General features: G+C 39.9%; 1 protein-coding gene across 2 annotated transcripts in view; it reads left to right on the forward strand.

Annotated features, from left to right (window-relative positions):
• Positions 1 to 21,652, forward strand: part of APC (APC regulator of Wnt signaling pathway) — a 200,229-nt gene that overhangs the window by 116,219 nt on the left and 62,358 nt on the right. For both annotated transcript variants that reach the window (XM_077817310.1, XM_077817311.1), the window contains one exon: positions 6,453 to 6,566. In XM_077817310.1, the coding sequence (XP_077673436.1) occupies positions 6,453 to 6,566 (114 nt within the window). The remainder of the gene's footprint in view (positions 1 to 6,452; positions 6,567 to 21,652) is intronic.

The following is a 21,652-nucleotide window of genomic DNA, read 5'->3' on the forward strand; positions in this document are numbered from 1 at the left end:
ATCTTCCACCATGCTTAATGCTTCAGGGTTCCACCCAGAACCCAGAGGTCCTGGGGGAATCCACCAAAGGCTGGCACCCTTGATGCCGACTGTAGGTTATCCCTAGTTCAACACTCAGTGCCCTGATTTACTCTAATCCTGGACATGCAAAACTTCCCTTGTATATCCCATTATCCCTCTTCAAGGATTTATTTTCCCTAGTAGAAGGGGATGTGTCAAGGCTGAATCCCCACTCTGGCACTTCAAGTGCAGAAGGTGGAGGCCCACAAGGATTTTAAAAATTAATACTTGCCTCCAGGCTTGTATTACACTCCCAAGGTTACAACTTTTCTCTGACCTTGGCTTAGTAAACGCTGCCACCACCCACATGCAAAAAAAGCTCTTGAACCCAGGAAGGAGCACTTGGGAATTCCTCCCTGTGGGGTACCCTCAAGCCCTTTCAGCCCCCTCTGGGGAAGAGCTGAGAAAGAAACAAAGGAAATTAGCTATTGCCACCAGCTAATTAAACAACATATGCACAAACCTCTTAGGACACCAAAAATCCAATTCTGTTATTAAAAAAGGTAAATTTTATTAAAAACAAAAGGGAAGAAAATGCATCTGGAACTTAGGCTTTTGCTAGATTTTAAAGGAGCAATTCCAAAAATTAAGCACCCAAAATAGCTTTCTTGGGGGTTCAGCTTAAATGTTACAAGCAAAACAAAAGTATCTGGAGTCAGTACACAGGAGATCCACAAGCCAAAATAAAGAAATAAACCTGATTGTGTCTATTTAAACATTCCCTGTCCAATGATTTTTTCTTGGTATGGAAGATTAATTTTCATACCTGGTTCAAGTCTTACACAGCATTCCTGCTTATAGCATTGCTGCTCCGTATCTCCTCCTCTGAAGAATAACAGACAAAGTGGAAGGTTTTTTTCCATTTTAAAAAGTTCTAGCCTTCCCATTGGCTCTTTTTTGGTTGGGTGCTGTCAAGGTTCCTCCCCCACTCTGAACTCTAGGGTACAGATGTGGGGACCTGCATGAAAAACCTCCTAAGCTTATCTTTACCAGCTTAGGTCAAAACTTCCCCAAGGTACAAAGTATTCCACCCGTTGTCCTTGGAATGGCCGCTACCACCACCAAACTAATACTGGTTACTGGGGAAGAGCTGTTTGGACGCGTCCTTCCCCCCAAAATACTTCCCAAAACCCTGCACCCCACTTCCTGGACAAGGTTTGGTAAAAAGCCTCACCAATTTGCCTAGGTGACTACAGACCCAGACCCTTGGATCTTAAGAACAATGAACAATCCTCCCAACACTTGCACCCCCTCTTTCCTGGGAAATGTTGGATAAAAAGCCTCACCAATTTGCATAGGTGACCACAGACCCAAACCCTTGGATCTGAGAACAATGAAAAAGCATTCAGTTTTTTACAAGAAAACTTTTAATAGAAAATAGAAGTAAATAGAAATAAAGAAATCCCCCCTGTAAAATCAGGATGGTAGATATCTTACAGGGTAATTAGATTAAAAAACATAGAGAACCCCTCTAGGCAAAACCTTAAGTTACAAAAAAGATACACAGACAGAGATAGTTATTCTATTCAGCACAATTTCCTTTCTCAGCCATTTAAAGAAATCATAATCTAACACATACCTAGCTAGATTACTTACTAAAAGTTCTAAGACTCCATTCCTGGTCTATCCCTGGCAAAGACAGCGTACCGACAGACACAGACCCTTTGTTTCTCTCCCTCCTCCCAGCTTTTGAAAGTATCTTGTCTCCTCATTGGTCATTTTGGTCAGGTGCCAGCGAGGTTACCTTTAGCTTCTTAACCCTTTACAGGTGAGAGGAGCTTTCCCCTGGCCAGGAGGAATTTCAAAGGGGTTTACCCTTCCCCTTATATTTATGACAGGTGCCCACTCCTTTTCTTTTACCTGTGGGCTTGGTAACCCTTTACAGGTAAAGCAAGCAGAGAACAGCCACCAAGAGGTACTTTATAGCTAACTGGCTGGCTGGGCGTTCATAAAAGGGACCTACCGCCACCCCCTTTCATTCATTACATGATGCATCCTAGAAGGAGCTGACTGAGGAGATAGCTGAGCCATTAGCGATTATCTTTGAAAAGTCATGGAAGACAGGAGAGATTCCAGAAGACTGGAAAAGGGCAAATATAGTGCCAATCTATAAAAAGGGAAATAAGGACATCTCAGAGAATTACAGACCTGTCATCTTAACTTCTGTACCCAGAAAGATAATGGAGCAAATAATTAAGCAATCAATTTGCAGACATCTAGAAGATAAGGTGATAAGTAACAATCATTATGGATGTGTCAAAAACAAATAGTGTCAAACCAACCTGACAGCTTTCTTTCAGGATAACAAGCCTTGTGGATAAGGGGGAAGCGGTAGACGTGATGTATCTTGACTTTTTAGTAAAGTTTTTGATAATGTCTCGCATGACCTTCTCATAAACAAACTAGGGAAATGCAACCTAGATGGAGCTACTATAAGATGGATGCAAAGCTGGTTGGAAAACTGTTCCCAGAGAGTAATCATCTGTGGTTCACAGTCATACTGGAAATGCATAATGAGTGGGGTCCTGCAGGGATCAGTTCTGGGTCCGGTTCCGTTCAACATCTTCATCAGTGGTTTAGATAATGGGATACGGCGTACACTTATAAAGTTTGTGGATGATAGCAAGATGGGAGGGGTTGCAAGTGCTTTGGAGGATGGGATTAAAATTCAAAATGATCTGGACAAACTGGAGGAACGGTCTGAAGTAAATACAATGAAATTCAATAAGGACAAATGCAAAATACTCCATTTAGAAAGGAACAATCAGTTGTACACATACAAAATGGGAAATGACTGACTAGGAAGGAGTACTGCAGAAAGGGATCTGGAGGTCATAGTGGACCACAAACTAAATATGAGTCAACAGTGTAACGCTGTTGCAAAAAAAAAGTGAACATCCTTCTCGGATGTATTAGGAGGAGTGTCGTAAGCAAGACACGAGAAGTAAAGGAATTGGCGGCTGTGATTGCAGAGCCATTGGCCATTATCTTTGAAAACTCGTGGCGAACGGGGGAAGTCCCAGATGACTGGAAAAAGGCTAATGTAGTGCCAATCTTTAAAAAAGGGAAGGAGGAGGATCCTGGGAACTACAGGCCAGTCAGCCTCACCTCAGTCCCCGGAAAAATCATGGAGCAGGTCCTCAAGGAATCAATCCTGAAGCACTTACGTGAGAGGAAAGTGATCAGGAACAGTCAGCATGGATTCACCAAGGGAAGGTCATGCCTGACTAATCTAATCGCCTTCTATGATGAGATTACTGGTTCTGTGGATGATGGGAAAGCAGTGGATGTATTGTTTCTTGACTTTAGCAAAGCTTTTGACACGGTCTCCCACAGTATTCTTGTCAGCAAGTTAAAGAAGTACGGGCTGGATGAATGCACTATAAGGTGGGTAGAAAGTTGGCTAGATTGTCGGGCTCAACGGGTAGTGATCAATGGCTCCATGTCTAGTTGGCAGCCGGTATCAAGTGGAGTGCCCCAAGGGTCGGTCCTGGGGCCGGTTTTGTTCAATATCTTCATAAATGATCTGGAGGATGGTGTGGATTGCAGTCTCAGCAAATTTGCGGATGATACTAAACTGGGAGGAGTGGTAGATACGCTGGAGGGCAGGGATAGGATACAGAGGGACCTAAACAAATTGGAGGATTGGGCCAAAAGAAATCTGATGAGGTTCAATAAGGACAAGTGCAGGGTCCTGCACTTAGGACGGAAGAACCCAATGTACAGCTACAGACTAGGGACCGAATGGCTAGGCAGGAGTTCTGCGGAAAAGGACCTAGAGGTGACAGTGGACGAGAAGCTGGATATGAGTCAGCAGTGTGCCCTTGTTGCCAAGAAGGCCAATGGCATTTTGGGATGTATAAGTAGGGGCATAGCGAGCAGATCGAGGGACGTGATCGTTCCCCTCTATTCGACATTGGTGAGGCCTCATCTGGAGTACTGTGTCTAGTTTTGGGCCCCACACTACAAGAAGGATGTGGATAAATTGGAGAGAGTCCAGTGAAGGGCAACAAAAATGATTAGGGGTCTGGAACACATGACTGATGAGGAGAGGCTGAGGGAACTGGGATTGTTTAGTCTGCAGAAGAGAAGAATGAGAGGGGATTTGATAGCTGCTTTCAACTACCTGAGAGGTGGTTCCAGAGAGGATGGTTCTAGACTATTCCCAGTGGTAGAAGAGGACAGGACAAGAAGTAATGGTCTCAAGTTGCAGTGGGGGAGGTTTAGGTTGGATATTAGGAAAAACTTCTTCACTAGGAGGGTGGTGAAACACTGGAATGCATTACCTAGGGAGGTGGTAGAATCTCCTTCCTTTGAAGTTTTTAAGGTCAGGATTGACAAAGCCCTGGCTGGGATGATTTAATTGGGGATTGGTCCTGCTTTGAGCAGGGGGTTGGACTAGATGACCTCCTGAGGTCCCTTCCAACCCTGATATTCTATGATTCTAATTCTTCCGCTCTACTCAGTGTTGATTAGGCCTCAACTGGGGTATTGTGTCCAGTTCTGGGCACCACATTTTAGGAAGGATGTGGACAAATTGTCCAGAGAAGAGCGACAGAAATGATTAAAGTTCTAGAAAACATGACCTATGAGGGAAGATTGAAAAAATTGGGTTTGTTTAGTCTGGAAAAGAGAAGACTGAGAGGGGACATGATAACTTAACTGTTTTCAAGTATGTAAAAGAGGAGGAAGAAAAGCAATGGGCTTAAATTGCAGCAAGATAGGTTTAGGTTAGACATTAAGAAAAACTTCCTGTCAGGGTGAAATAAATTGCCTAGGGAGGTTGTGGAATTTCTATCATTGGAGATTTTAAAGACCAGGTTAGACAAACATCTGTCAGGAGTGGTCTAGATAATACTTAGTCCTGCCATGAGTGTAAGGGACTGGACTAGATGACATCTTGAGGTCCCTTCCAGTTCTATGATTCTATGATTAAATTGATTTTTCTTGCAGGCTTTTATTTTTTGTCTATTAATTTTCAAAAGAACAGTACTTTTAAGTCTACATGAAGATGTTTAAAACTAGACTTGCTTGATGCCCTAGACAATATGCTGTGTGGGACCACCTGTAGCTTTATTAATGGATTGGTGATTGACTAATCCATAACCAATATTAATCAATCTTTTAGAGCACAGTGGTCAATAAATGTTCAGTCACTTGAGAGCTACTGCATTAGGAATATTGGTATCATTATCATTAGAATAAGAGTCCCTAGAAGCACATGAGAAACCATTGCAATTTATCAACAAATCCACTAAGCAGATAAACAATCCCGCAACCATTGAAATACAATAACAGACAGACAAATTGTGTAAAGGGTTGAGCTCTATGACTGGCATTACTCACATCTCGCAGGTCCTGCTGGGGGACCGTGGAGTGGCAGTCATTATCTTCCTCCTCCTCCTCCTGTGGTTGTCATCCTGGCTCTCCCCCGTGGCACCCTTCCCCCACTCCTCTTCCCCTGGCACAGAGGATGGGAAACACCTTTTTATCCTGAGTTATGCATATGCCTGCTAAGGTTCATGCATATGCATAAGGGTTCCAACTCCTTTTCTCTTATCCATACTTCCACACCCCACTAATTTAGGAATGCTCCATTTCTTATTGGCTGTCTCCTTAGTTTCCCTCATTCTCATTAACATCTCTGTCAGAAAGTTACCATAGCAACTAGAGGTTATTACAGAATCCACCAAAATGTTACTGTTTGGCATCTTGTGGTATTAACTGGCACATTGCAGCATATTTTCAGGTCTGTTGCTTCATAGTTTCCAGAACATCAGCACGTACCCCATCTTTTACTTTAATATTACCCTTTACTGATACAAGGTTACTTTAGTCTTGCCAAACTGTTTCATGCCTACGGCCTTGTGCGACTAAGCTGATTATATCAGAGGCCTGTAGGCCCCATGTTACAGCATTAATTAATACTTATATTTCACTTCTAGACCCCAAATCTACTTAATATGTTTTATTCTTGGGGTATGAGCTTGATAATCTACTACATCTAACAATACTGTAGTAAAAGTACCTGTATTAGCAGTGGTTGATTAATATGTACATAGAGTTTTTTTTTTCATACTTAGAAAGCTTGCAGAATAAATAAGTCTTATAGTGGTATGCTGATTTACATATTTTGGTGTCTGAATCCTCCTTGCATGTTGTGGTGTGGTCTTTTGTTTAGACAGCTTACGTGATTTACAGGAAAAAAGCTAGCCATTGGATACTAGTATGTATCCTTGTTGATAACCAATAAAATTTTATTTTAGGCCCAGTGTTCAGTTTTTGTCTAGATTTATGAAGTACCAGTATGAAATTAATTGTTCTGCATTTGTTCAGGATAGTTTTTATCCAGAATTGCTTGCTAAAATGTCTTTTCCGTGTTTGGATTCCAGTTCTCCTTGCAAACAGACATGACAAGAAGGCAGTTAGAATATGAAGCGAGGCAAATCAGAGCTGCCATGGAAGAACAATTAGGTACTTGTCAGGACATGGAGAAGCGGGCACAGGTAATGTAATTTTTTTTTAAACTATGTTTTACTTTTTAAAGTTAAACTGAATAGAATGGGTTATCCTTTTGATTTTCTTAAATTATTGGTGATTTTGTCTTTGAACGTTTATGAACATAGCAGTGTCTTAGAGTTTTTCCACGTAGAGAACTTTTTAAATATTAAAATGGGTATCAAAACATGTATTGTACAAAATCCCTGCCCTCTACAGTAAATGAACAAATATCCCTCTACTGGATTAGTAGAAGACTTAGGAGCAGTTTTGAGAATTTATGAGGTAGAAAATCCCTCCAAAAGGGGAGTATTTTTAAATATTGGTTAATGAGTATTATAACTGTAATTTTAAATAACGTGTCTGAAACTGCATTTTTTTCTATTCTGCTATACTGTCTTCTTTTAGTTTGCATTATTGAGTTTAAAATAAAATCCCACTGCTTTTGTTAAACTTTGTCACCAAAGTACATATATAAAGGGCTAATCATTAAGTCCAGATGAACCAACAAAAATATACTCATACTCATAAACTCATATTCCCATAAATCCCTGTTTGCTCCAGCAAAGGGTTGTTTTGCCTTCATGAATGCATGCATAATTTTGCAAGCAGACTATTTCATCCATATTTGAAAATAGAACCCAAAATGGAGCTGTGTGGCACGAGAAATGGAAATTATCAATTGCTGACTGCTGATGCAGACTACTGTCACTGTGTCAATGTTGGATAACCTTGATAATTCATTACCATCAGTTCCAAAGCATTTACGTAAATAACTCAGCAGAATTGCATGCTTTCTTGGACTGAAAGTTTTATCAAAATGAATTAATCAAAGTAATATACTCTTCAATCTTCATTTTCTTCATTGAACTCTCACTTTAATACAAAATAAATATGAAGTAATTTTAATTAGTCAAGTGTCTAATTATTTTTAAGAAGATTTTTCATAATGAAACAGGTAAACAAACTAGTGGGACTTTCCCGGTATCCCTGGTTTATGTAAAATTCATTTTTGGCAGCATAATCTGTAGTTTCTCATTTTAAGACTCACTCTTTCAGGTGTGTAGATTAAGGCTGTAGGAGAAAGCAATGTTGAACCACCAGCCGAAGTGTTAAATGTAGTCCTTTATTATGAACACTTTGGTATGGTGAAGTAAGATGAGTGGGAACTGTAGCCTGGATGCCCAGCTTTTATGGGCACTCAAAAGAGCCGCTTCTGTTGTTTGAAGTAGGAGTAACGGATATATTTAAAATGGCACACCCTATCTGGTCACTGGTTTTAACCTTTAAACACTCTGCCTCTCTCTTCTCTCCCTCCACTCCCCAACTGTAGCTTTATTACTTTGAAAGGATGTTATCTCTAAGTAGCTTAGTATCTCTAAGATGTTATCTCCTTATATGTTCTGTTTTCTGCTAGGAATTAACATAGGTAGATCTTTGTTCATGAAACCCTTTAAAAATGTTCACTGTCCTGTTGATTGTAATCAAAGCACCATCCCTATATTTCTACAAAATTCAGAAAAAGAAGGGAAGATATGTGTGTGTGCAAGAAAACGATAACTTTCTTCTGAACATGATCTCTAGCTCATCCTGGATTTTTCATATCAAGGGTAGAAATTATGATATTAAAAATGGATAAAAGCTAACTGGCTTTCCTAGGAGTAAACTGACATGTTGATAGTGAACTCTGTAGATTAGTTCACCATAGTGTTCAAGTAATATAAACTAGGCTATTCAAACTTGCAAATGCAATGAACTCATACATTCTGCAGCTTTCATTCTGCTCCATGGTTTTCTAAGCTTTTAATGTCTTCTGTCAGAATGTATATCTGACACTAAACATTTCACATGTAAAACGTAAGCTTGTGGAAAAAGAAACAATTTAGCCATATAAAAATGTGAAAACAATTAAAAGAGCCATATTAGAAAGGAGGTTAGCCATTTAAATAGTTGTTAAGGAAGTTATAATAAACTGACTTGGTCCACTTCCTAGAGTTCATAACTTCATGTGGAGATTAGAATTGACAAAAAGAGAAAACAGATTTAACCTGTTTTGTTTAACTTGACCCTTTGAACAATTCTGTAATACTGCTGCTGTTAATAGAGAGAGGTCAAAACTAGAACCATGGATTTTAACTCTTTAAGATTTTGGAGAGATTAAAAGTTAAAAATTTTAATCCTGCCCTTACAAATTTTGTTTCTACTTGAATTAAAAATGAGAAGGCTCTTATTTGTCCTGAATATATAATCATAGAAATGTAACCCTGGAAAGGACTTTGAGAGGTGATCTAGTCCAGTGTTTTCAAACTTTTTTTCCTCGCGACCTAGTTGAAGAAAATTGTGGATGCCCGCCACCCAACGTAACTCTAGTTAAAAGATATAATTTTCATAAAATCATAATAATGCAATACATTCCAGCTTTAACCCACTTTACATAACTAACAGTAGACAAAGTCATTACTTTTAAACAAAACACTATAAAGGCGATCAGGTTAAGTTTCACTTACTTAATGTGACTGGTGGGGCTGTGTGTTCCTCATGATCTCGTTCCAGTCAGGATTGCAGGATGAAAGGGCTACCAGCATATCAGGTCCACTGTTCAGTCAGTTTCTTTCTTTAGTTTTTAATCTTGTCAAAGTTTAAAATCCAGCTTCACACATGTGGGTTGTTGTGAAAGGTAGCGACAAGAGCACACTTACTTTACTTAGCTGTGGATATTCTTTGGAAACACTGATCCAAAATGATGACAGGTTTATTGACTTGTGCCGTGTTTTCAGAGTGTTATCACAGGTGAGATGCAGCAGCTCATTCTCTTGCTCTGACGTGAGATTTAGCTCCATTATTGCCTCACGGTTTTTGAAAGCAAAAGGATCTTTCACCATAGTTTTTCATTCAAATATTCAAACTCCTTTATTGGGAAATTGCGACTAAACTGTCAGAGCTGCAAGATGTAACTGTCTGATAGTTTTCATTTCATTCACTTTTTCCTCACTGGTGGTGTTCTCCTCAATGTGTTGTAACAGTGTTGGGAACATGTAGTAGCTGGGCCGATTACTTTTCAGACGTGCTTGCCACAGTGCCAATGACTTCTGAATTACTTATATCTCTTCACAATGTTGAAACAAATCATTGCATCTTCCTTGTAACTTCAAGTTTAGTTCATTTAAAATAGAGAAAATGTCAACAAGGTATGACAACGTATTAACCAACTGTCATCAAACAAAGTTGCCAAGTTACTGTTTCCCCACCCAAAAAAATAAATGTTGTTCCTGGGTTTTTACACCCTGATAAGTACTGTGCCCCATGACAGCCACTTATTTCAGTGTGAAACAGTAAATGCATGTGTTCTGTTCCCATGTCTGAGCGTAGCACTTCAGAAAGCCTGCTGTTAAGTGAGCACCCTTTAATGAAGTTTACGATTTTGACTACTTCCTTCAGTACTGCCATAAGATCAGCAGGAATACCCCTGGACGCCAAAGCTTCGCGGTGAATGAAACAGTGATTCCAAACAATGTCATTGCCAGCTGCATCACAGATTTTTTTCACAACTCCACTTTTCTTTCCGGTCATATTTGCTGCATCCTAGGTGAAGGCGCTCAAGTGGCTCCATGCGGCTCTTGCCCACAGGCACCACCCCTCCTCCCCCAGCTCCCATTGGCTGGTTCCTGGCCAATGGGAGTGTGAAGCCTGTGCTCAGGGTGGGGGCAGCACGCGGAGCCCTGTGGCCCCCCTGGCTAGAAGCCAGACCCACTGCTTCCAGGGCGCAGTACGGTGTCGGAACAGTTAGGACTAGCCTGCCTTAGCTGGGCAGCACCACTGACGGGACCTTTAACATCCCGGTCAGCAGTGCTGACCAGAGCCGCTAGGGTCCTTGGGTGCTGAGCAAGGCAACCCAGTGCCTTACATGCCATGACCCAGTACTGGGTCACGACCCGCCCTTTGAAAACCACTGATCTAGTCCAGCCTCTTGCACTGAGACAAGAAAGACATGTGGAAAGAAAGATGATGCAAGGGATATAGTTTAATTAGGCCACAACCTTATTACTTAACTCATCTGGGAGCTAACCAGCAATAATTTGTAAAATGAAGGTCATGATTCCTTCCTTAATCACTTTCCTCTAGTGGAAGGCTGCTCCCATTCCTCCTCCCAACATGTTCCCAGCCGATTGCTGGGAGCCCACTGCCCTCTCCTTCTATGAGGGTTAAGGGACTGGGGAAAAGGGGGCTGTGTCTCAGCTGTACCAGACATTAGGAGCCCTAATCCTTTCCCCAGCTTCTTTAGGGCTTGTTTCCCCTAAGTCCACTTCCAATTCTGATTTATCAGTGAACCAGACTGTCAAACAAACACTTGCACTGGATAGGAGCCAGTATTTTCCCTGAGCCCCACCAGCTCATGTGATGCCCCCCCCCCCAACTCCCAAAGTCTCTGGGGGGGGACCTTAAAGGGGTATACTACCCTTTTTTCGCCCCAGTCAAGATAAAGGAATCTTGCCTTAAGGTTGTGGAGCTTACATTTTCTAGATTCAGATGTGTCTGAAATTTTGTAAGCATAACTGTTCTTGTGAGATTTTGGCTCAGACTATCAGAAATCTTGTGGAAACAGGTGGCTTTACAAAATTTCCTATATTTTTGGCCCCAAACTCTTAAACTGTTCAGGATTTCAGCACTGTCAAATCTGTTCACAAATCTTAACCTAAATCTAACCTAGATTAGAGCTTCAGTCTAGTATTTATAGATATTGCTTCATTCTAGCATTTATAGATACTACATCTTTAGATGTCTGAAATATTCTTACATCTAACTTATTTTTCCTAACCTTATTAAGTGTTTTAAATCAGATATTATAGTTTTATTTTAGCTTTACAAAAGTGATGAGAAATTCACCTTTAATCACACTCATTAGTAAAATTATAATTAATTATAATAAAGTATTATTAGGATTTGTACACTGTATTTTGCATAGGAAGACTCTTTATCCGCAAGTCTTTTGTTAATAATCGAGATGATTTAGAACATAAGAACAGCCATACTGGGTCAGACCAAAGGTCCATCTAGCCCAGTGGCCAGTGCCAGTTGCCCCAGAAAGAATGAACAGAACAGGTAATCATCAAGTAATTCATCCCTGGTCGCCCATTCCCAGCTTCTGGCAAAGAGAGGCTAGGGACAGCATCCCTGCCCGTCCTGGCTGTTAGCCATTGATGGACCTATCCTCCATGAACTTATCTAGTTCTTTTTTGAACCCTGTTATAGTTTTCGCCTTCACCACATCCCTGGCAAAGAGTTCCATAGGTTGACTGTGCATTGTTTGAAAACTTAGAAGTATTATTTTTTAAATGAATTTGATAGAAATTAGGGCTGTCAATAGCAGTTAAATCATGTGATTAACTAAAAAAATTAATTGCAATTAAAAATTAATCACACTGTTAATAGAATTGAATACCAATTGAAATTTATTAAATATTTTTGGATTTTTTCTTCATTTTCAAATATATTATTTGGGATTACAACACAGAATACAAAGCGTACAGTGCTCAATTTATATTATTTTTCATTACAAATATTTGCTCTGTAAAAAAGATTAACAAAAGCAATAATATTTTCAGTTCATCTCATACAAGTACTTTAGTGAAATCTCTGTATTATGAAAGTGCAACTTACAAATGTAGATTTTCTTTTTGTTACATAACTGCACTCAAAAAAAAAACAATGTAAAACTTTAGGGCCTACAAGTCCACTCAGTCCTCCTCCTTCAGCCAATTGCTAAGAGAAACAAGTTTGTTTACATTTACGGGAGATAATGCCACCCACTTCTTAATTACAATGTCACCTGAAAGTGAGAACAGGCATTCGTATAGCACTGTTGTAAATGGTGTTGCAAGATATTTACTTGCCAGATGTGCTAAAGATTCATATGCCTCTTCATGCTTCGGCCATTGTTGCAGAGGACATGCTTTCGTGCTGATGACGCTCATTTAAAAAAAAAAAATGTGTTAATTAAATTAATGACTGAACTCCTTGGGGGAGAATTGTACATCTCCTGCTCTGTTTTACCCCCATTCTACCATATATTTCATGTTATAGCAGTCTTAAATGTTGACCCAGTACGTGTTGTTCGTTTTAAGGACACTTTCACTGCAAATTTGACTAAGTACAAAGAAGATACCAATGTGAAATTTCTAAAGATAGCTACAGCACTGGACCCAAGGTTTAAGAATCTGAAGTGTCTTCCAAAATCTGATCAGGACGGGGTGTGGAGCATGCTTTCAGAAAAGTTAAATGAGCAAAACACTGATGCAGAAACTATAGAACCCAAACCACCAAAAAAGAAAATTAACCTTCTGCTGTTGGCATCTGACTCAGATTATGAAAATGAACATGCATCAGTCCGCACTGCTTTGGATCGTTATCAAGCAGAACCTGTCGTCAGCATGGACGCAGGTCCCCTGGAATGGTGGTTGAATCATGAAGGGACATATGAGTCTTTAGTGCACGTGTGGCATGTAAATATCTTGCGATGCTGGCCACAGCAATACCATGCAAGTGCCTGTTCTCACTTTCAGGTGACATTGTAAAAAAGAAGCAGGCAGCATGATCTTCTGCAAATGTAAACAAACTTGTTTGTCTGAGCGATTGGCTGAACAAGATGTAGGACTGATTGGACTTGCATGCTCTAAAGTTTTACATTGTTTTATTTTTGAATGCAGGTTTTATTGTACATAATTCTACATTTATAAATTCAACTTTCATGACAAAGATTGCACTAAAGTACTTTATGAGGTGAATTGAAAAATACTGTTTCTTCTATCATTTTTATAGAGCACATATTTGTAATAAAAAATAATATAAAGTGAGCAGTGTACACTTTGTATTCTGTGTTGTAATTAAAATCAATATATTTGAAAATGTAGCAAACATCCAAAAAAATTAAATAAATGGTATTCTGTTGTTATTTAACAGCATGATTAAATGTGATTGATTTTTTTAATTGCTTGACAGCCAAAATAGAATATATTGCAAAGAAACCAAAGGAAAAAAAATGGAAATTTCATGTAAAGGACATAAAGTTAAAAGAGCATTCCTATATTCAAACAGATTAAGGGAACACTTGAAGATTAATTAAAAATCATGCTCAAAGTATCAGTAATACCCAAGTGAAGTGGTTATCAGTATAAAATTAGACATTATCTATTATATCAGTAATACTGCCCATTGTGTTAGTATTTCTCATATTTGATTTGAGACTCAGTCTTCCATCATATTAAAGAGAAGGTAGGTGAGCTAATATCTTTTATTGGACCAACTTCTCTTGGTGGAAGATACAATCTTTGGGCTTCACAAAGTTCTTCATGTCTGAGGAAGGTAATCAGTGTCTAAGCTAAATACAAGGTGGGACAGATAGCTATACATAAGGGGCTCACACATGCTGTAGGAGACCACTTAAAATAAAATGGGCAATTAAGGGTTAGGAGGAAGAGGAGTGTATTACCAATTGTTGTCATCAGTCTTAAAACCAATGTCTTTGAGTTCCTGGTTTTAGTGTCTAGCAGAGTTCTGAATTTAAGTTCCCATGTTTGCCTTTGAAAGTGTGGTGCAGGTTACCTTTGAGTACTAGGACTGAGAGGTCAGATATGGAGTGATTGCTTTGTGAAAATTGTTCACTCATGGGTGACATGATATTTTTGTCTTGTCTTATTTTTCTCTGAGAGTTTGTTTGAGAGTGCAAAAAGAAAAGGAGTACTTGTGGCACCTTAGAGACTAACCAATTTATTTGAGCATAAGCTTTCGTGAGCTACAGCGTGAAAAAAGCTTATGCTCAAATAAATTGGTTAGTCTCGAAGGTGCCACAAGTACTCCTTTTCTTTTTGCAAATACAGACTAACACGGCTGTTACTCTGAAACCTGTCAATCTGAGAGTGTAGTGATTGTCTGGTTTCACCCATATAGTTGTTGGGGGCATTTAATGCTCTGGATGAGGTACGCCACTTGTGATAGGCATGTCTAGGACCCATGAATCTTGAAAGGTGTGTTATTGTGTAGTATTGATTGTCATAGCAGTGGAGACATGTCTGTAGGTTTTGCATCTGTTCTAACAGGGTCTAGTGTTGCTTTAAGTTGGTGTGCCTGATCTGTGGGGAGCTTGCTTCTAATGATTAGCTTGGTGAGGTTGGGGGGGTTGTTTGAAGGCCAAAAGAGGGAAGATGATTTCTTTCAGTATAGGGTCTCCATCAAGTATGGGTTGTAATTGTTTGATGGTACCCCAAATGGGTTCCAGTGTGGGGTGGTTGGTGAAAATTAGGGGTGTTTGGTCAGCGGGTTTTTTTTTCTGTGTTGAAGCAGGTTGTCCTGGGCTATTTGGGTGGGTCATTCTATGATGCGATCTACTTCTCTGGTGGAGTGTTCTTGTTTGCTGAAGGTGGTTTTAAGTTTGATAAGGTATGTATCCCAGACTTTCACCTTGGCGCAAATTCTGTAGTATTTGAGTACCTGGCTGCACATAACAGATTTCTTGGTGTGTCTGGGTTAGTTACTGGATCTATTTAAGTGTGGTGATCGGGGATTTTCTTGGATATAGCCCTTCTGTAACGTTCCATTGTTGGAGCTGATCGTGGCATCCAGGAAGTTGATGCTAGTGTGGGAGTATTCTAGAGAGTTTGATGCGTGGTTGGTGGTTGTTGAAGTTGTGGTGGAAATGTAAGACAGCATTTAGGTCATCTCTCCAGAGGATGAAAATATCATCAATGTGTCTCAGTTATATCATTAGTTCCATAGTACCTTTTTCCAGAAATTCTTCTTGAGGTAGCCCATGAAGAGGTTTGCATATTGGGGAGCCATCTCCTAGTACCGAGAGCTGTTCCCATGGCTTCGACAAAGAGTTTGTTGCTGAATGTAAAATTGTGATGGGTGAGGATGAAATGGTTGAATTTGGTGATGTGTTTAGGGTGGATTTCCTAGTGTTGTACGTTATCTTGTAGGTATTTGAGGCAGGCAGCGATACTGTCATGATGAAGGATGTTGGAGTATAGGAAGGTGACATCCATGGTGGCAAGAATGATTTTCTGGGGGAAGTTGTTAATGCTGCTAAGTTTCTGGAGGAAGTAGCAATTGATGTAAAGATACAGTGTGTAGTTTTGTCCGTTGGGGGGTGTCCAGTCAACTGATTCTTTTTTCCTCATGATCATCAGTGGGAATGTGGTTGTTATGGGGTGGTGTCATCATTGTTGTGAAATAATTCCTCAATGTGGAGTCTGCAGAAGAATTCTTCTAGTTTTCCACTTGTTAGTATGGTATCAGGTTCTGTGGTGGGGCAGAAGTTCAGTCCTTTGGAGAATGAAGATACTTCAGTTCTTTTTGGGGTGATCTTTATTGATTGATTAGGTTGGAGTGTCGTATCGTGTCTGTGTGGTGGGTCCTGGTCTCTTGGTTTTTCTCAGAGGTGGTCTGTTAGTTGTGGAGTTACTGTAGTTGGTTCCATGTTTTGTTTTTGTATTGGATGGCTGTCATTGAGTTATTTGATAGTTGTTTTGGGTTTCCTCCAAGATCTCCAGGTAGGTTTCCTGATTTTATTTTTTTTTCTTCCAGTGTGTTGGAGCATGTGTTGGTCTCTTTTTTGAGAAGGTCCCTTTTGGAGTATCTAAGGTGCAGAAGATAATTCCTTAGTTTTTCTGAGGTCCTTCTGCAGAGCTGTTCAGCATGTTTGAAGTTGTATGTAGTGGTCAAAGGATTATAGATGGTGAGTCCTCCTGGGAATGATATTTTATTTCTTGCATCTGTTCGGGAAGTAGATGTTGCTGTTCAGTGTGGCTTACTTTATGGTGTGACATTTCTATTTTAATACTTAGAAGAGTTTTGTTTAATTTTATCCCAAATTTCTCATACGATTTCCAGTGACATAAACACTGCCTGGACATTTTTTGTCTTCTCCTTATCTTTATAATCTAAATCACTTCAACATATTCTTACTCAGATCCTGATAAATATCCCACAATATTTTACAGTTCGGCATGGACACAGATGAAAAAGTATAATTTTCCTGTGCTTTGTTCAGTGATTCTTTCCGTGTTAGACTAAACTATTTCAGATTTGGACCAGTGTGTGAATGAAACAGGATTCCAGACTTCTTTATTGCCTTTATTGTTATTAATAGTAAACATAAGCATTTATTTTATGGTAGCACTTAAAAGCCACGATTTGGATTTAGGGGCCCAATTGTGGCAGACACTGTACGTACATATTGTTACAGGGTCAGGCCAGATCGCTACAGGAGAGTGATAGAAGGTAGATACATTAGCCATAGATTAAGCAGGTCCCCTTTCCCTGAGTAAGATAATGGGCTGTTCCAGAACAATCAGGAAGTTGCTGGAACCAATTATGGCAAGCAGGCTAATTAGGATACCTGGAACCAATTAAGAAGCTACTAGAATCAATTAGGATAGGCAGGCTAATCAGGGCACCTGGTTAAAAAAGGACCTCACTTCAGTTAGTGAGGCGTGTGCGAGGAGCTGGGAGCGAGAAGGCGTACTGCTGGAGGACTGAGGAGTACCAGCATTATCAGACATCAGAAGGAAGGTCATGTGGTGAGGATAAAGAAGGAGTTGGGAGGAGGCCATGGGGAAGTAGCCCAGGCAGTTGTAGCTGTCACACAGCTGTTACAAGAAACACTGTAGACAGCTGTGATCCACAGGGCCCTGGGCTGGAACCTGGAGTAGAGGGAGGGCCTGGGTTCCTCCCATCCCCCCAACTCCCTATTGGATAAAGGAGGAGTTGACCTGGACTGTGGGTGCCACCAGAGGGGAAGGTTCCTGGCCTGTCCCCCAACCCACTAGGTGGGCCAGCAGAGACTGCGGGAATTGTTCTCCTTCCTTTTTCCCATGCTGACCAGTGATGAGGTTAGCTGAGTGGACAGCAGGTTTGAGCCACTAGCAAAAGTGGCCAAACTGAGGGCTGCCGTGAATCTCCGAGGTGAGCAAATCCGCCACTAAGGCAGAGGAGGAACTTTGTCACAATATATAAGACATAGGTGCTGATTCCATGGATGCTCTGGGGCTGGAGCACCCACAGGGAAAAAAATGGTGGGTGCTGAGCACCCACCGGCAGCCCTCCCCCAGCCCCGATCAGCTCCTCCTCCTCCATCCTAGCGCCTCTCGCCCACCACGATCAGCTGTTCCGCAGCATACAGGAGGTGCTGGGTGTGGGGAGTGAGGGTAGGGTGTCCTCGGGGGAGGGTGGTGGGAAGAGGCGGGGCGGGGGTTGTGCACCCCCAGCACCTCTGAGGTAAGAGACCATATCTGGCACACAATAGGAAATGTATTAAGATTTTAAACAATGTTTCTTCCCCATGAATTCCTCCTTTTCTTGATATATTATTTTTTCCATTTCTTATCATGCTGTTTTTAGATACAGTAGAACCTCAGAGTTACGAACACCACAGGACTGGAGGTTGTTCGTAACTCTGAACAAAAGGTTGTTCTCAAAAGTTTACAACTGAACATTGACTTAATACAACTTTGAAACTTTACAACGCAGAAGAAAAATACTGCTTTCCCTTTATTTTTTAAGTGGTTTACATTTAACACAGGACTGTACTGCTTTTTTTAAATCTCTCCTGCTGCCTGATTGCATATTTCCAGTTCCAAAGAGGTGTATGGTTGACTGGTCAGTTCATAACTCTGGCATTCGTAACTGCGGTTCTGCTGTAACACTTTTCTACTCATACTTTCAAACGCTAAAGAGGAAAGGATGGTCTGGTATTTAAATGACCGCACCAAGAGTAACATGATATGGGTTTAATTCCTGGTTCTGTCACAGTTTTTCTGTGTTGAATTTGTACAAATCATTTAATTTTTCCATTTCTCCATCTGTAAAATGGAGATATTTCCCTATTGCACAAGGTACTGTAGAGATAAATTTTTTAATGTTTGTGAGGTACATAAATACTACTGTGATGAAAGCCATATAAGTACCTAGTTAAATATTTCCATTACATCTGCTAGATTATATATTTTGCCAGTTTTGTTGCATCTGTTTGTGGCAAAAGTTGCCTCAAATCCTGAGAAGTCTGAATTTTTTTTCATTTATGGACCCATTTTCTCCCATTGGTTTTGAGCAATAAATTACTAATAGCACTTAAACCCAATTTTGGGGCAGTTTCAGTCAGACATAGAATCATAGTAGAAATAGAATAACTTCTTTGGGTTATCCATTCCATCACTGTACCAATGCAAGATTGTTCCCGACAATACATTTTTTTGAATGTTTTTAGTATAATTAAGAAAGTTCTTCTGTTCCTAAAACTGTTAGCCTTTTTGACTAATGCTGCATAGTGAGTGGATATTTTCAGAGAACTATCCACAGTGACTCCAAGATCTTTCTTGATGGTAACAACTAATTTAGACCCCATCATTTTGTATGTATAATTCGGATTATGTTTTCTAATGTGCATTACTTTGCATTTATCAATCTTGAATTTCATCTGCCATTTTGTTACCCAGTCACCTAGTTTTGTGAGATTCCTTTGTAACTCTTCACAATCTGTTTTGGACTTAACTATCTTGAGTAATTTTGTATCATCTGCAAATTTTACCCCCTTTTACCTGATTTTACCACTATTTACTCCTTTTTGCTGATCATTTATGAATATGTTGAACAATACAGGTCCCAGTACAGAGCCCTGGGGGACACCACTGTTTACCTCTCTCCATTCTGAAATTTATTTATTCCTACCCATTGTTTCCTATCTTTTAACGAGTTACTGATCCATGAGAAGACCTTCTCTCTTATCCCATGACTGCTTACTTTTCTTAAGCCTTTGGTGTGAGACCTTGTCAAAGGCTTTCTGAAAGTTTGTGTACTATATCCCCTGGACCACCCTTCTCCACGTTTGACCCCCTCAAAGAATTCTAAAAGATTAGAGAGGCATGATTTCCCTTTACAAAGCCATATTCTCTCTTCTCCAGCAAAATTGCAGGAGTAATACAAATTAGAATATAGATATACTACAGTAACTAAGCTCTGTGTGAGAAAGTTTGTACAGCATTAACCAGCGCTACTAATCCTGCTTTTTTGTGCTTTTCTGGTCACATTTTTAATGCTATTTTTTCTGTATTTTTTATAGTAAAACTAAGGGGAAATATTAAGTAGACATTAATGGGGGTGTCTATAAATAAGATGTTCAGTATTTTGGAACAAAATTTAATCATGCAATCCAGGGTGCAATTTTAGTTCTGCTTATGTTTTTCTGAACATTTGTGAACTTTATACCAAAAAAACAAAAAAAAACCCCAAGAAAACAAAAAAACACTAACTTTGGTTTTATAGTTGATTTGATTTTGTATGTGTGTCTTGACTCTGTCATACCCAGTGTGATTTCAGTGGAATAGTTGAGTTCTGTGTCAAGACTCAGCTGAATTCACAAATTCATCAGATAAAGGCTGATTAAAAAGGACAAATTCTGAGTATGTTATGAGGAGTCTTCATTTTTGGCCTTAAAAAAAGGTTCAGAATCTGTCTTTCATAATCTGTTCTTTGTGCCTGATCTTTCCCCATTTTTTCCTTAACTTTTTCTGTTTCCTTTGTTATTTTTTCCTCTTAGCTTTCCTACATCATAAAACAGTAAACACACATTTAAAATGTCCTCTTACGATATGGGGAATATGGCTCTATATAGTACTTACATATTTTATTTATTTCATTGAAATGTTCTTTTTCCTTACTGTGACAGGAACCCCGGGGTACAACCTGGAACTGTGGGACTGCTGTGCCCCTTTAACTCTCCAGGCTGGGCTGTCTCACACAATGCTATGCCAGTGACAAGCAGCAAAACACCTCCAGGCACTGATCACTCAGCCATCAGCATGAGGAGCCCCACAACCAGCTAAATCGCATGAATGCTACCTGAGCCACTCATAAGTCATATAGAGAGGGGCACCAGCAAATCATCCCAGCTAGATATATCCCATTTTACACTGCTCAATACTCCATTGGCCAGTGCAAGCTCATTAATTAGTTCGCCACTTTGTCAAAGGAAAGTGGACATGTGCCAGCTTTTGTAATCTGAGCTGAGATTCCCCCAAGCACTTCAAACAAACACACACTGTTTTAGGTAAAATATAAAACAGATTTATTAACTACAGAAAGATAGATTTTAAGTGATTATATGTAGCAGACATAGAGTTCAGAGTTGCTTACATCAGAATAAACTCAGTCTAAATTCTACAGACTAAGCAAGATTTGAATCAAGCAGTCTCTCACTGTAATAGATGTTACAGGCAGTTCACAGTTCTCAATACACAGGCTGGATCCCTTCCCAGCCTGGGACCAATCTCTCCAGTTCCAAGTCTTTGTCTTCCAGACAGTCTTCCAGGTGTTGAGGTAGGGAGGAGAGAGGCCAAGTGATGATGTCACTGTACCTCTTTTATACTTTCTTCCAGCTGCTAGAAAGATTCTTGGTGTGATGTGGCAGGTAAGGCAGATGTCATTGTGTACGTGCCTTCTTCAAGAAGTCTTTGGGATAATGGATTCTTCTTGATGGGCCATCAACGCCTGTCTGGCCAGTGATAGTTGCCCCTTTGTTGCTACTGAAAGGCCCCAGCTGTGGGCATCTCCCAACCTCACAACATATTTCAGTAACACACATAGCAATACTTCATAACTTCACATTCAATGATAGTACATACAGTTCAACAGGATATTAAGGTCCAACATATCAAGACTTTTAAAATGATACCTCACAAGGCATGCATCATACAAAACATATCATAAACATGTGACAGTGGTGAACATGGGAGATCCAGAGTGCTACTTTGCGGTACAGTGTGTCACATATATACATTTAAAAAACTAGATCAAGCATTAGAAAGCAAGAGGCACTAATGCTTGCAAAACTTAAAATTAAGCTACAGGTATTTAAAATTAGGTTTTCAAAAAGTCTACACTCAAAACTATTTCATTGCTTCAACACAAGAAACAAGATTATAGATTATAACATTTTACCTAAAACTTCATTAAAAGGACTTTAACAAAGCTATGCTGAACTAAAACTACAGCAGAAACTATTAAACAGTCAACATTTGGCATGTGTTGATACACATAGATATCC

The sequence above is a fragment of the Eretmochelys imbricata genome, chromosome 5, assembly GCF_965152235.1.
Source record: "Eretmochelys imbricata isolate rEreImb1 chromosome 5, rEreImb1.hap1, whole genome shotgun sequence".
In the NCBI taxonomy this organism is placed as follows: Eukaryota; Metazoa; Chordata; order Testudines; family Cheloniidae; genus Eretmochelys; species Eretmochelys imbricata.